Here is a 14,943-nt window from a genome sequence, read left to right on the forward strand (position 1 = left end):
CATTTCAGCAAACCACTCTTCACTGATAAATCCTAAATAGCAAAATATCTAGAGCTATTCAGAGAAATAATGCGTTTTCCTTCTGGTCATTGATTCAGTAGATATTACCCATTAGAAATGGTTATAAATGTTTAGTCAAGATAGAAATCACAAACACTTTCTCACAAACAAGGACAGTACCTCTATGGAAATAAGTCAGTTTAGGTTTAGATTAAGCTTTCCTAGCATAGTTTATGTAAATGCATCCATCTAAACACTTCTGTACAGCACGTAAACAGGATTTTCACTCTTTTGGTCTCAAGTGATTTCCAAAAGAACATTACCTTTTGAAAGAATTACAATCTATAGATTGACCTACTGTTGCCTGACATCGTTGAAACACAAAAATAAACATGAATTTAGCAAGGTCTGTTACAGTCTAGCACATGAGCCTCCTAGTACAAGAAACCCAAAAATATCTAAGGATTTAAGGATTTCCTGAGTGAATTACAACTCATTCCAAAACAGAAAGAACTCATCCTATGATGGGGAAGATTTATGAGAAACAGATCAATAAAGGGACTCTGCTCTGTTCTCAGTCTCCCTGAACTGCTCCGTGCCTATTACAGAGGGGCAGCAGTGTGAAATTAAACTAAGCATGGAAAATGACAACTGGTCATCTTTCCTGCTTCCTGTATATTCTGTGGAACCCTTAAACTAGGAGACAATAACTTTTTCAGGAGTCTGTGTTATTTAAGTCAGTTTTGCAAAAAGCAAATTACTGAGGGTATTTTAATTTCTTTGGATTTTAACTCCTGCTTCTCTTTTCCTAGCCACAGTAGAACCAGAATGTTCTTTCTAATGCAGTAACCACAAAGCAGCTTGATGCTGGGGAAAGAGAAAACTCTGGTTGACTCATTCTAAGAGAGAGTTTTACCCTTTTGAGGGAATCTTCTTATTCTACAGCACAACCAGCCAAATTCATTGGTCCTCTACAGCTTCAGCAACACAGGTAACTTTCCCCTGTCTTGTTTAAATTTAGCAGCCATGACAGCTATTTATTGGTAGCAGTGGTAGGGAAAAGAAAGAACTTGTTTCAGAGAACTGACTGCTATACTTAGAACTCATGCTCTGAAGAAGAATGTTTGTCAGGCACAGAAGGTGACAGGGAGGGCAGCTGGGCTATCATCCTATGTACAGCCTTCAACTTACAGTAGGGCAGAAGCTGCAACCTGAAAAGCATTTCACTTACATCACAGAAAGTGAGTACTCCCTAAGAGAAGTCAGAATAGACTTTTTATGGATTAACTGTTGAAGGAAATAATACAAGTGGAATACGTGGAAAAGAACACAACAAATTAAAAGCACTGGCATTAGAAACAGATGACATGTGCATGTAGCTCAGTGACAATGAAGCACTGCATACAGCAGTCAACATTAGCAGTCAAACCTATCTCTTGTTTAACATCACTGAGCACACTCCTCATTTGCACATTCTTCTATATGATTGAGGATGATCATAACCAGTGTTTTTAAATCACTTCAGACAATACTTTAAAATACGATTTTATTAATCTCTTTCAAAGGCTGACAAACCTTTAGACACAAGTTCATGCACTCACATTATCACTGCAGTACTGCCAGTCCCAAAATACAGATCAGCTTAGTGAAGCACATGAGTTTTCAAGTTTGCTGTTCCTCCTTTTAATTTCCATACATTTGAAGAAAGAAATTTACTTGGTTTTTTAAGCTTAAGTTGATATTTAAATGCAGTTAGCTGAAAGCATAAGCAAGGGCTCCAAACATAACATCCAAACATTGCTAAGAAAACCTCTCAAGATAAAAACAATTTATGGTGTCACCTGTGTGGATGCGACTGTGTCTCTCCAGCTGACTTGGCTTAGCGAAAGCTTTTTCACAAGTATCACACTTAAACACTCTAGGCTTCTGGGAACTCAGTGAAGGTCCACCCTGATGGGTTTGCATGTGTTCCTAAGCCAGCATAGGGAAAAAAATAAATTTCAGACCCTTTAAAAAGATTTCAGTACTTAACATAAAAATATATTCACACCTGGAAGACAAAAGCAGATCTTAGTCATCAGCAGACAAGCTGGAAGAAAATGGAAGCGTGCATTGTTTTTTTTTCTTTTAAATTAGAGATTATTTTTGCGTATCAACTCTCTCTAACCATCCGTCTTCACACTTCTGAAAAACTCCATAAGTAACTGTACGTCTTTCTTTTTTTGGCACACATTAGTCCCTTTACTAATTATCTGAAGCAAAATAAAATACAGAAAACCAAACCAGAGTTCTTTAAATGCTCTGTGCATCTACAAAGAAGTATTTTGACAACTGTGCATTGTAAACTAACATAGGATTTTTCCCCCCCTCTCCTCTATAGCATCCATCTCCCTCCTTGTCTGATACGTGGGCATTCCTCAGCATCTGAATTGGTAACACTGTCAAACTGCACAGGCCTCAAAGAGGCAACTATCACAACATAGACACACACACAGCTGCACGATGGCAAGATGCAAACAGAACCACTTCACAATGGACTCTTAATTGAAAAAAAACACCAGAAACTTAAATCACTAAGGTTCTTAATGGTAAGATAGCAGGATGTTTTATCTTCATGAAGAAGCATCAATAACAGTTCTAATTTCAGTGTTTTTATTACACTGATGCTAGGCCCAGATGTTTTTCAAACTTAGAAGAGTATTTATGTTATCTATTAATTTTTTCATTTTTCATTTTTTTATTAATACCAAGTTAAAATTCGAATTACAAAAGAAAATAAATAAAAATATATATAACTAAAAAAATCTAATCAAGAACTGTCTGTGAAACAGTACTGCAAATACTTGTCCACTTTCTAAAATGTGCGTGGATATTCTTTTCTAGTCTATTTGATTACAGACTAAACTATTAATTAGTCTTTACTATACCTAAACAATAAGCCTTCTTGATGTCTATGAAGTCCTATTCCTCACTCCACGAACTGAAGCAAACTGTGTCTGCAGAGTTTGTTTACACTGGAAAATCAGCGAGACAGTTACATGGATGAATATTATTATCACAGTACTTATCATAATAGAGTATTATAGGGAAATAATATAAGGTCTTCTGAGAAAAATTAGGTATCTTAAAACCCCTGCTTAGGTGGAAATAAACAAAATCTTTAGGTTTTATCTTGTTCATAACCCCCTCAAGCATTGAAATGGTGGAAGCATACTATAACCTACTTCAAAAAAATTATCTGAAACCAGCTGCTTCTTTCTTTCACCATAAAACCCAAACAAAAAACCAAACCTCCAAATCCCAATGACTCCCACCCCATCTTCTACTTCAATGCAAACAACATATCCAGATAGCCCTGTAAAACTTTCTGCCAACTTTCTCTGAAGAAACAGTTTGTGATGCAATTCTGTTCCACTGATCTGTGCACCTCTCATACTTTTCCTGTAAAATAAATATTCTTTTGAAAATAGTTCATGGAAATGCAACATTCATGAAGTGCAATCATCTCTTTATCTTCATAGATAGTATTTCACTGATTTTGTGATATTTTACAACATTACTTGTGCAATTCTTATATTCTTCAGAGAGTAATTATCTTGGGGTAGCAAACAAGCATTATCTAATTAAAAAAATAAGACCAGGAAACCTTCTTTGAAATGGCTCATTGCATTAGTACGCCACTCCTATACCCCATCACTCCTGAAACATTAATTGTAACCACCTCTCAAAGTGTGGCAATAAAAAGTTTGTTTCATTCCATTGTTTTAATAAGATGATAAGGCCTTTTTCCTTTTAACTTGGAATCATGTCTGTGCCTTATTTACTATCAACAGTCAACTTCCAGATACTTCCACTACATATTCATATAAAACTGGACAGTTTAGTCACTGTGCATGTCTTAAGGTTCTCTTCTCTGAAGCTGTAAAACAGACAGTAACCCACATCAGAAGGGGAGTCTGAGTCACTTAACTGAAAAGCCTTAACACTGGGGGTGGGGGGTGGAGGTGTTTCTGAAAATGATCTCTAAAGAGCATTTTCTTGTGTATAATTATGAAAATGCTGCTACTGACATCTTTGGAAAAAACACCTACAGTTAAGTACTGGGATCTAAACACTAATACCCTTACCTCTTACTGGATTTTTCTGAAAAGCCTGAAGTTTGGTAGTGCCCTTAAAGTTTCTGGTGATCTCCAGAATTCCACCAGTATAAAATGAAGACCACGAGTAACAGATCACTGAACTCTTCCCAAAATCCTAAGCCAAACCCCAACATTTATCTTTGAATTTGCTATTATAGGCTGCTCACAACTGAAGCTGCTATTAACACCTTGATAAAGAGTCTGATGAGGGGTGGAATTTGTTTTAGTACCTGATGGTCCAGTGGTAAATGAAATTGTCCTTTAAGACCTTTAAGATCAAAGCCAACTGTTAACCAGCACTGACAAGTCTACCACTAAACCATGTCTGCTAAGACACTGTCCATAGTGCCACATCTACACATCTTCTAAATACCTTCAGAGTTGGTGACTCAACAACTTCCTTTTACAGGCTGTGCCAGTGCCTGACAAGCCTTTCAATGAAGAAATTTTCCCTAATATCCAATCTAAATCTCTCCTAACATAACTGAGGTAATTATCTCTTGTCCTATTGCTCATTATCCAGTAAAGGCCAACCCCCACCTGGCTAAACTCTTCTTGGAGAGAGTGTTAAGTGACCCCCGGGCTCCTTTTCTCCAGGCTAAACAACGCCAGCTTCCCTCAACTGCTCCTCCTAAGAGTTGTGCTCCACCCCTTTCACCAGCTCTGCTGCCTTTCTCTGGACACACTCCAGAACCTCAATGTCCTTCTTGAACTGAGAGCTCAAAACTAACACAGGATTTGAGGTGCAGCCTTGCCAGCACAGAGTAAAGAGGGACAGCCACTGCCCTGCTCCTGCTGGCCACACTATTCCCCACACAGGCCAGGATGCCATTGGCCTCCTTGGCCACCTGGGCACACTCTGGCTCTCGTTCAGCCACTGTCACTCAGCGCTCCCAGGTCCTTTTCCACCAGCAGCTTTCCAGCCACTCTGCCCCCAGCCTGTAGTGCTGCCTGGGGTTTTTCATGACCCAAGAGCAGGACCCGACACTTGGCCTTGTTGAACCTCACAAAATGGCCCCAACCCATTGATCCAGCCTGTCAGATCTCTCTGAAGAGCCTTCCTGCCCTCCAGCAGATCAACACTCCTGGCTAGCTCAGTGTTGTCTGCAAAATGACTGAGAGTGCACTCAATCCTCTTGTTCAGATCATTGATAAAGATATTAAACAGAACCAGCCCCAGTACTGAGCCCTGGAGAACACCACTGGTGACCAGCCATCAGCTGGATGTAACTCCATTCACCATCACTCTGAGCCTGGACATACAGCCAAATTTTTCCCAGCAAACAGTGAGCCCGTCCAAGCCATGGAGGTGAGTTTCTCCAGAAGAATGCTGTGGGAAGCAGTGTCAAAGGCTTTGCTGAAGTCCAGGTAGACAACATCCACAGCCCTTCTCTCCTCCATGAGCAAGTCACTTTGTCACAGAAAATCATGTTACTCGAGCAGGACCTGCTTTTCATAAACCCGCACTGATTGTGCCTGATCTCCTGGCTGTCCTGCATGTGCCACATGGTGGCACACAAGATGAGCTGCTCCATAACCTTTCTGGCACTGAGATCAGGCTGAAAGGCCTGTAGTTTCCCAGATCCTATTTCCAGCCCTTGTAGATGGGCATCACAGGTGCTAAGATCCAGTCAACTGGGACCTCCCTGGTTAGCCAGCACTGCTCATCGTAAAAGTGGTTTGGCAAGCTCTTCTGAAAGGCCCCTTGGTACCCTTGGGTGGATTCCATCCAGTGCTATAGACAAATTGTGCATGTTGAAGTGGTGCAGCAGGTCACCGACTATTTCCCCTACCTCCACTGAGATGACTACAGTGCTGCATGCACCAGCACTGGGACATTTCAAACGTGCTCCAGTGTCCTCAGCACAGTAGGGGTGGAGCTTGAAGGGTCTCACTGGCACATGAACCCTCAAACACTGGTGTGCTGCCCTCAAGCTCATCTCCAGCAAGTCTGGTTTTATCCCTACCTCCCTACAAACCTAGTTCAGATGATCTCTCTCAACGAGCCCTGCTAACTCCTCAGCAAAGATCTTTTTCCCCCTTTGAGACAAGTGTAGCCCATCTGCAGCAGGCCTGCTGTTGTGTAGACCAATCCATGGTCAAAAACCCCTAAATTCTGCAGTCTCAAGAGACAGCTACTGATCTGCCAGCTCTTCCTACACCACACCCTGCAACTGGAAGGACAGAGGAGAAGATTACTTGTACTTCTGATCCCTTAACAAGTTGTCCCAAGGCCCTCAAGTCTCTTGTGACTGCCCCTGAACTTCTTATTGCAACTTCAATCGCTGCCTTCCTGAAAAATCAGTTATGGATAATAATCCAAGGGACATACTAGGGTAAGAAGTTATCTTGTCATATCTTTAACATGGGCCCAGTTTTAAGAAAACAAACTGAAGAGAGACTGATTTTTGGAGTTTGTTATCATTACTTAAGGAAAACAAGTATCAAGACTCCTTTGGGTTTTTTTCCTGGAAAATTTCTTCTAATTCAGAGGTTAAGAGTTTCACAACAATACATTTTATGATAGTTTCCAATAGTCTAGTTGACAGACTTGATCACTCCAAGAGGGTGAACTTCACCAAGAGAGTATATTTCATTAAAATATTATATCAAAGTGAAATGAAATCTATTGAAGAGGTGTCCTAAAAGATAATATAAATATAAATAAATATAAATACATTGCCTTTGGCTCCAAAAATTTCTTGCTATAAATTCTGGGAAGCTGGCAAGATTCTGGGCAACTTATATGTTTACTCCTTTCTTAAAGCTCTTCAAATTACTTCCATTAAGTATCTCCCAGAGGTAAGATACTGGCCTGAACAAAGCACTAGTCTAGTACAGCCCAATATTCCTAACATTCCTAACAAGAACATTCTATAATACAGTTAAGAACTTAGATACATCACTAATTTTTTTAAAATACTTGGAAGTACTAGGTTGTTCATAATCTAGAGAAAACAGAGAAAATATCACTAGACAAGAGCAATAATATAAAGACATTTTAAAATAAATGCTCCCTCTATCACTTGTACTCACATGACAGAGCATCTACAAATGAAATGGTAAGACTGTAAAGCAGGTAACTTCCTGAGATAGCAAAAGATTATCTGGAAATCAGGATTAGCATTGATGATATTCATATGCAAATAAAATAAGTGAAATATTTTCCTGACACTACTACTTGCATGACAGGCATTAACATTTTCATTCTGTAGTCAACATATGCATTAAAATCCTCTCCATGCTCCAGAAGAGAGTTCTCTATCTGTGCATACATTATCACTTAGATTCCCTCTCTCAGATGCACATCTCTGACACTGTAAAGGGAAAGCAAAGACAAAGGGCTAATAGGTACCTTTTGTTAATATCACAGAAAGTCCAAAACAAAAGGAGTTTAGAGAACTATCAACTGTTATTACCAAATACCTTGAGATGTGTTGCCCTCTTAAAGGCCTTATTGCAGATCTGGCAAACATGTATTCGCTCCTTGCCATGAACCTCTTTGCAGTGGTGTGTCAGCATGGTGATGGAATAAAAGGTTTGGCTACACTCAAAACACTGGTGCCCACGAGTTTCTTTTTCTGTTTGACTGCTTTTACTCACATTAGGGGTAACTTCTGTCACCTGTAACAGTTTACAAATACACTATCAGGTAATTTCATAAGCACATCCACATTGGTTTATTTTTAAAATCTACCTCAAAATTTTTGGAGAGCATCTGCAAGCAACTTAGAAGACACAAAAGAAGTCAGTTATATGTAAACATGAACTTCTATTTCATTGCTCTAAATAATGACACATGTATTTTAAGAAAACAACATTAATAACTACAATCAAATTGACTTAATACGTCATAAATAGAATGCGTGTGTGTGTGGATTCGTACTTGTCTACATTCAGTTTTATGCTCCTGAACAACCCAGATGATCCTCAATCTGCTACCAAATAAAATTCAAAGCCAAAAGCATTCCAGACAGGAAAAAAGTTATCTCTGATTCTGTAGAGGAGAAGAATATTTTCTATTTATTTAACTTCTTGACTGGGGATTCTATTTTCATAAGGAAGTAAAGGTCTACCTCCAGAAGTACTGAAACACAACGAAAAATTGATAGACTTGCATGGTGGTGTGATGCATTATTGTTTTAATTAGTGAGAACTGCCTGGAAAAACTACTTTCTGCAGATAATTTAATACCAAATTCTTTTTTAATACCAAATTCAACTTTATACATACAGAGGAATCCTAAATACAGTAACATAGAAAGCAACAAATCAAGTCACAATCCTCCTCTCTCATTTCTCCTATATTAGAGCTTGCCCAGCCAGGCTGGTGGAAAACATTCATTCTGCCTTCAAGAAAAGAAGTCTGAACCACTTTTTCGAATACCAAAACTGTATTACTTATGTAAGAGTTTCTATTGTGATTCAAAGGCATAAGAAGTTGCAAAGACTTTATGTTGCACCATCACTGAAACAACTTGGATTCAGAAAGAGAATGGAAAAAGTGTACCAATGGGTGCTATTTTTCCCCACATCTCCAAAATTTATTTATTTTTATTTTATAAATACCAACTTACTTGGAAATTTTTGGAGCAGTCTGTGTTGAGCACATGATTATGTGATTTGGAGAAAGAACCACATTATAAATTACATTTCTTTCTTATGTGCATGTACATATATATGAAAGTGGTTTTTAATTCAAAACTTAAAACAGTATCTGTGTGATTAGGAAGTTACAGAGAACCTCTTCCCAAAAGTCGTTTGGGAATGACATCAGGCTTCATGATTCAAGTTAAAAAGACATTGTTACAGTATTTTGATTAAATAGAAGTCCTTTACCACAAAAGATACAGAAATGTATAGTATCTACCTGATATGTTATTTCATCAGAGTTTGCAGGTGCTGAATGGGGTGTATGGCTCACCAGTATTACTTGCTGTGATCCTGATGCACTTTGGCTAGCAATACTGGAATCTGTGAGTATAGCAGGGAACTGCTGACCCTGTCAGAGAGGGGAGCAAAAAAACAGAAGAGTAACTATACTTAAAAATCTGCATTTAAACAGCTGACTGGAGTAATGTAAGTTTTCCTATCTAAACAGTACTTTTCTTTTTCCTTTAGAAAGAAACATTTCAGAACCCTATCTGAGCAAATGCAACTGTTTTCCTTCCTTTTCTCCTTTACATTTATATCTAATCATTTAAGGGTAACAACAGCTGGAAGTTTGTAAGACTAGATTCAGTTCTGATCAATTTTTACCAGCCTTGCATGAAATGCTGAATGTTTTAGCCTTCCATTGCCTTTCTTTAACTCCTGTATTCTGCTCTCCTGCATGGCCTTCCTGCAGTATCTTTATTCAAACCTCTTGATTAAGCATACTTCCAAACCCCGTGAAATCATGATACAAAATCACTACTTAGGGTATATGACTACTAATATCTTACTACTTCTACTTCTACACTACTTTTAATGACTTCAACAGGAAACACAGTTCTTTTACATACTACCTATCTATTCACCATGATTTCTTGCAACATAAACTGTGTTTGCACAGCTATTATTATTCTTTACTGTTTCAATTTTATTTATGTTTGCCTTAACAGCAGGCATGGGATCTTATTCATAAACACCAACACTCCCAAATGTTATCACTGAAATAATTACAAAGCTTGAAATGAAACCATGTTCTGCTTTGTTATTCTGTGAAACCAGAAATCACAAACATATCATACGAATTATTTAAGAAATCTTTTCTTCCCTTCCCTGGAGCAAAACTGCAGAGGAAAGCATACAACTTTGCTTCATCAGTTTTAATCACAGCACATACAAGATAAATAGTATTTAATTTGTATACATTTACACACTAACTCAGGTCAAAAAGTAAATAAAAATCAATCTAAACCTAGTTAAGCCAAGAAAATAGAAGAAACAGCTCAAGTTTTCAGATGTAAAATCTACACTGAAATGTGAACCATACATTGAAAACCTTTTCACTTTGTAGTCTTTCAATATTATTTTTTATCTCCCCACTCTGTAGATTCTATTTGCCAAATGTGCCTTTGGCTCTTGATGACACCACAAAATTCTTAAGTTAAGCTATAAATGAAACTAATAGTAAGGTTACTAGAGAGATGACAGTGCATACAGCACCATTTTTAGAAGATTTCTTATAATGCCACCTGTTATTATAGATAGCCAATTAAATTCTGTCCTGTTACTTGCTGTGAAAAGAACTGTCACAACTGCTGTTCAACTCTCCCATTCACAAGTAGGAAAAGAAAAATTTACCAAATGAAATAATATATTAGGAGTACTAAGCTATATTACTGAATAGTGATAATAAAGTATTTGGTCTAACACCAAAAACTGATCTCAAACCATGTTTGAAACAGTAGAATCTATCTGTTAATTTAAAAAACAAACAACTCTGCAAAATCTATTGGCACTTCTGTTCCAACAGTTCATTTTTCTAGATGCCAAACTCACACGGTTGGCAGGGAGAAGGAAAATTAACTAAGATATCAAATATGATGTATTTACAGGACAAAATTATTTTCTAAGCAAAAGAAATTATGTTCTGTATGACAGAAACACAAATTTATCTGTCAGTTCAGAAAAGCACCTTACCTGCGAAGTGATATTAAGTGTAACTGCATCAAGACCACCTGACAACATTCCCTGAGTGTCAGCAAGAGTCAAAGTGACACTTCCGTCTCCTCCAACTCCTGATGAAGACATTACCAAATTCTGTGCAGAAACTGCAGACTGAGATATGGGTGTTGCTGGAGGAAGGTTTGTTCCCCCCGTTGTATTAAGTTCTAGAACAGATGCAAAATGTTAAAAAAAAATAAATCTGTTACATATATGAACACTAAACTACAAATTTATTTTAAGTGAACCTAGTAATTTCTGTTTCCCATTGCTGGGATTTTCTATTGTGGAATCAACAAAATCAGTTAAACTGCTAGTCAAGAACCTAAAGTTGTCAGATGATAAAATTAGAAAAATTACATTTAAGTGTAGCTTCATGAACACAGTATTGCACTCACAGGTGGTCACGTGCATATACAAACATATATAGGTAGAAATTCATAAATATACTTAAAATCTCAAAATTTGAGTATTAGAGCAAATTTGGTATTTTAGCACTTCTGCAGTGAAGGCACCAGATTTTGTCATCCTCCAGTTTAGAGATATAGTTCTTCAGTAGTCCTGTAACTGCCTCAAAGTACTAATTTAAGACATGTCTTCTTGTTTTCATTTTTCTACTATTGTGTGGAATAAAGCAAATTTAAACTTGTGGAAGAATGGCTATGTGACAAGGGCCACGTTTTGGACCAAGAATCGGGAGGATGCAGCTAATCTGGGTCCCTGCACCTGCAAAACACCGTGTCCTTGAGCATAGCTGTGGTACAATAAGAAGTAGTGTGAGACATGAGAAAAGAAAGATGTAACCCCTAAGGTATGAGGAAGAGCTGATGTTGTAGAATAGCCAATAGATTGCTTAGCTTGCAGAATATGTATGAGCTTATTACTTGTTGTGCATAAAAGTCTGATGCTCTCTTCAATAAACGAAGCTTGCTAAACACTCATATTGAGCGTCCAAGTTTCCCTCACCGCGACATATGGCGCCCGAACAGGGACCCTACAGAGGGCTTGAACCTGCGAGCCACGGTCCAGTGCAGTATTCTGTGTCGGTCCCGACACAGCACAGGAGGTGAAAGAGCGGGCTCCGCGTCCCCGAGCGACCTTAGAGAAGGGTCTCGGCCGGCTAAAGAGCGGGCTCCATGCCCCGAGCGACCTTAGAGAAGGGTCTCGGCCGGCTAAAGAGCGGGCTCCATGCCCCAAGCGACCTTAGAGAAGGGTCTCGGCCGACTAAGCGCCACCAATGTCTTGCAAGGGCTGCAACAGTGCTGACTACTAAATTAGAAGGTAATGGAGAGACAAGCAGCCTATGACCTTTTTAAATGCTTTTTACAGAAGCAGGGATTACAGGGTATCGACCTGGGAAAAGAACTCCCGGGACTGCTTGCATCTGGAGTTGCAAAAGGGTGCTTTTGCAGATCCCAATCAGCTCTTTGAGGAGTTAGAGTGGCGTAGGTTTGGGGATAAGTTGTGGGAAGCTGTGTCAGATGAGTGTAAAACTGCAAAAAAGTTCTCTAAAACTTGGCGGATAGTTGCTAATGCACTAAAACAGTACCAGGCAGAGCAGAAGGCTGCTCAGGCAGCCTCTGCCCGATTGGGAATGCCTGTTCCTAGTGAGAATAGCAGGGCCTCAGCGTCTACATCCTCTTATCCTCTGCCCCCAGCAACTGCCACGGTGTATCGGCCGGCGGGGACAGCCTTTGCGCCAGCTGCCCAAGCTGCTCCTTCTGCACCTCTGCTGGCAGCGAGGGATTGCCCCCCCCTCTGGCTGGAGAGGACGGCAGGGAAAGAACAAAGGAAATGCTTGAGCCCGAGGCAGGGCAAATTGCTAATGAAAGGCGTAAGGCATGGCGAGAGAGTACAGGAGAGGCAATAGTTGCAGGCAACCGAGCGGCTGCTGATGCCTTGCTTGAGGTGGCTTGTCCGGTGGTTTATGCACCAAATCCTGCCGGAGGCTTGCAAGCAACTATCACTACCTTAGACTGGAAATGGCTGGCACAGCTCCATGCCACTGTAAGTGAGTGTGGCATCCACAGAGAACCAACTCGTCAGATGCTCAATTATTTGTGGGGAGGATACATACTGTTGCCATTGGATATTAAAGGCCTCATGAGGCTAGTGCTTACCCAGCATCAACAGTTGTTGTTTAATGCTCACTGGCAGGCTGCGTGCCAAGAGTCTGTGGCTACCCTGAGACAGCCAGGAGGTCCGCTAAATGGAGTTACTTTAGAGGAACTTATGGGGATAGGGGCATACCTAAGGATGGAGGCGCAAGCACTAATCGGGCCCAAGAAGGTGAGGGAGGCTATGAGATTAGCCCGGGTGGGGCTCGATAGGGTGAAATACCCAGGGGGTATTCCCTCATACATGGGAATTAAACAGGGAAGAGAAGAGCCATTTGGGTTGTTAGTGAATGCTATTCAGACAGCAGGGGTCCCTGAATAGATGCACGGAGCACTACTAAAGCAATGTGCCCTACAGAATTGCAATCCCACCACTAGGAGTATACTTGTCACACTCCCTGGTACCTGGACTGTTGAGGAGGCTTTAGAACAAATGGTTCAGGTGCCAGTGGGGCCGCAGGCTATGTTAGCGGAAGCAGTAAGAGATTTGGGAAGTAGTTTCAGGGAGCAGGCGCAGGGGACGCAGAGTCAGGTGTTGGCTGCCCTTGCCCCCTTGCAAGCGTTGGTAAATTGGCTTCAAAGAAAAGGACCATCACAATTCCGATGCTTCCGCTGCGGAACTGCTGGCCATATGCGACGGGATTGTACAATGGGAGCTGTGTGGTGCCGGTGCTGCAAGTCCGACACACACAATGAGTCAGCCTGCCGGCATGTCTTGGGAAACGGGAAGCCCAGCGGGAGGGGTCGCCCCGCTCCGACACAAGTGGCGGCCCAGAGCCCAAGCGCCTTCCCAGCACAAGCGCCTCCTCCCTCTGCCCCGCAACCAGCGGAAGCCTCGGTTTGGACCTGGCAACCTCAATAGACTGCATCTTAATGGACTGCAAACCGCAGCGTATCCCAACGGGGATGAAGGGCCCTGTTACAGCTGGCGGACAAACCATGGGAGCTTTGTTGATTGGACGCTCGTCTGCCAGCATGTCAGGACTTACTATTCTTGTTGGACGAATTGATGCTGATTATACAGGTGAAATCCAAATAACAGCACAAACACTATTCCCACCATTGTTTATTCCAGCCGGATCACGAATTGCTCAATTAATCCCCTTGCCTCAATTAACCAGAAGGACTGTACCACTTGGCAAGCAGCGACGTGGTGAAGGTAGTTTTGGTTCCACAGGAACAATGGCATTGTTAACAGTGGACTTAAAGCATCGTCCTAAAAAACATATTGACGTCCAGTATCAGGGTCAAACCATCACCCTGGTTGCGCTCCTAGACACCGGTGCAGACGTCAACATCATAGGGACGCAGAAATGGCCACCCCAGTGGGCCACCCATGTGGCAAATGCCCCAGTCGCAGGAGTAGGAGGACTCACGCTTGCACGGAAATCCCCTCTGCTGAAAATTTTTATAGAGGGAAAGACTATCACCTGTACAGTTTCTGTAATACTGCTCCCTGAGGGTGTCCACACCTTGCTGGGCCGCGATGTGTTGGCACAGTTGGGAATGGTCCTTGCCACAGATCTCCCTTTATAGGGACGGCCATTCCACGGACTTTCCTGATCCCACTCCAATGGAAAACAGAGGACCCGGTGTGGGTTGAGCAATGGCCTTTAAAAGGGGAAAGTCTCATTCAGGCACACAAGCTGGTCCAGGAGCAGTTTGACCAAGGACATCTCCGGTTATCTGTTAGTCCTTGGAATACTCCTATTTTTGTGATCAAAAAGAAATCTGGCAAATATCGGCTCCTGCGTGATCTATGTGCCGTCAATGATCAGATGCATAGTATGGGAGCCCGGCAGCCCGGATAGCTCAGTCGGTAGCTTTCTGGCTCCAGGGGTGGCAGCAGCAGGCACCCATGCCACCCTAAGTAAGTTGGGAGGCTGGCTTGTGAAGCAAACCAATGCCACTTCTATGGCGCTTTCTAGCCTTTTGCTTGATGTTGATTCTATTCGCCATGCAACGCTTCAAAATAGAGCTGCAATTGATTTTCTTTTGCTTGCACAAGGCCATGGTTGTGAAGAATTTGAAGGCATG

The 14,943-nt window shown here is 41.0% G+C and overlaps 1 protein-coding gene across 6 annotated transcripts in view; it reads right to left on the bottom strand.

The window, feature by feature from the left end:
* Window positions 1–14,943, bottom strand: part of ZNF236 (zinc finger protein 236) — a 77,952-nt gene that overhangs the window by 3,390 nt on the left and 59,619 nt on the right. For 5 of the 6 annotated variants that reach the window (XM_036397358.2, XM_036397330.2, XM_036397341.2 and 2 more), the window contains 4 exons: window positions 10,766–10,956; window positions 9,009–9,140; window positions 7,566–7,763; window positions 1,842–1,971 (listed from right to left, as the gene is read on the bottom strand). In XM_036397358.2, the coding sequence (XP_036253251.1) occupies window positions 1,842–1,971; window positions 7,566–7,763; window positions 9,009–9,140; window positions 10,766–10,956 (651 nt within the window). The other variant, XM_036397351.2, reaches the window with a different exon arrangement.

This window comes from Molothrus ater, chromosome 1 (genome assembly GCF_012460135.2).
Source record: "Molothrus ater isolate BHLD 08-10-18 breed brown headed cowbird chromosome 1, BPBGC_Mater_1.1, whole genome shotgun sequence".
Lineage (NCBI taxonomy): Eukaryota > Metazoa > Chordata > Aves > Passeriformes > Icteridae > Molothrus > Molothrus ater.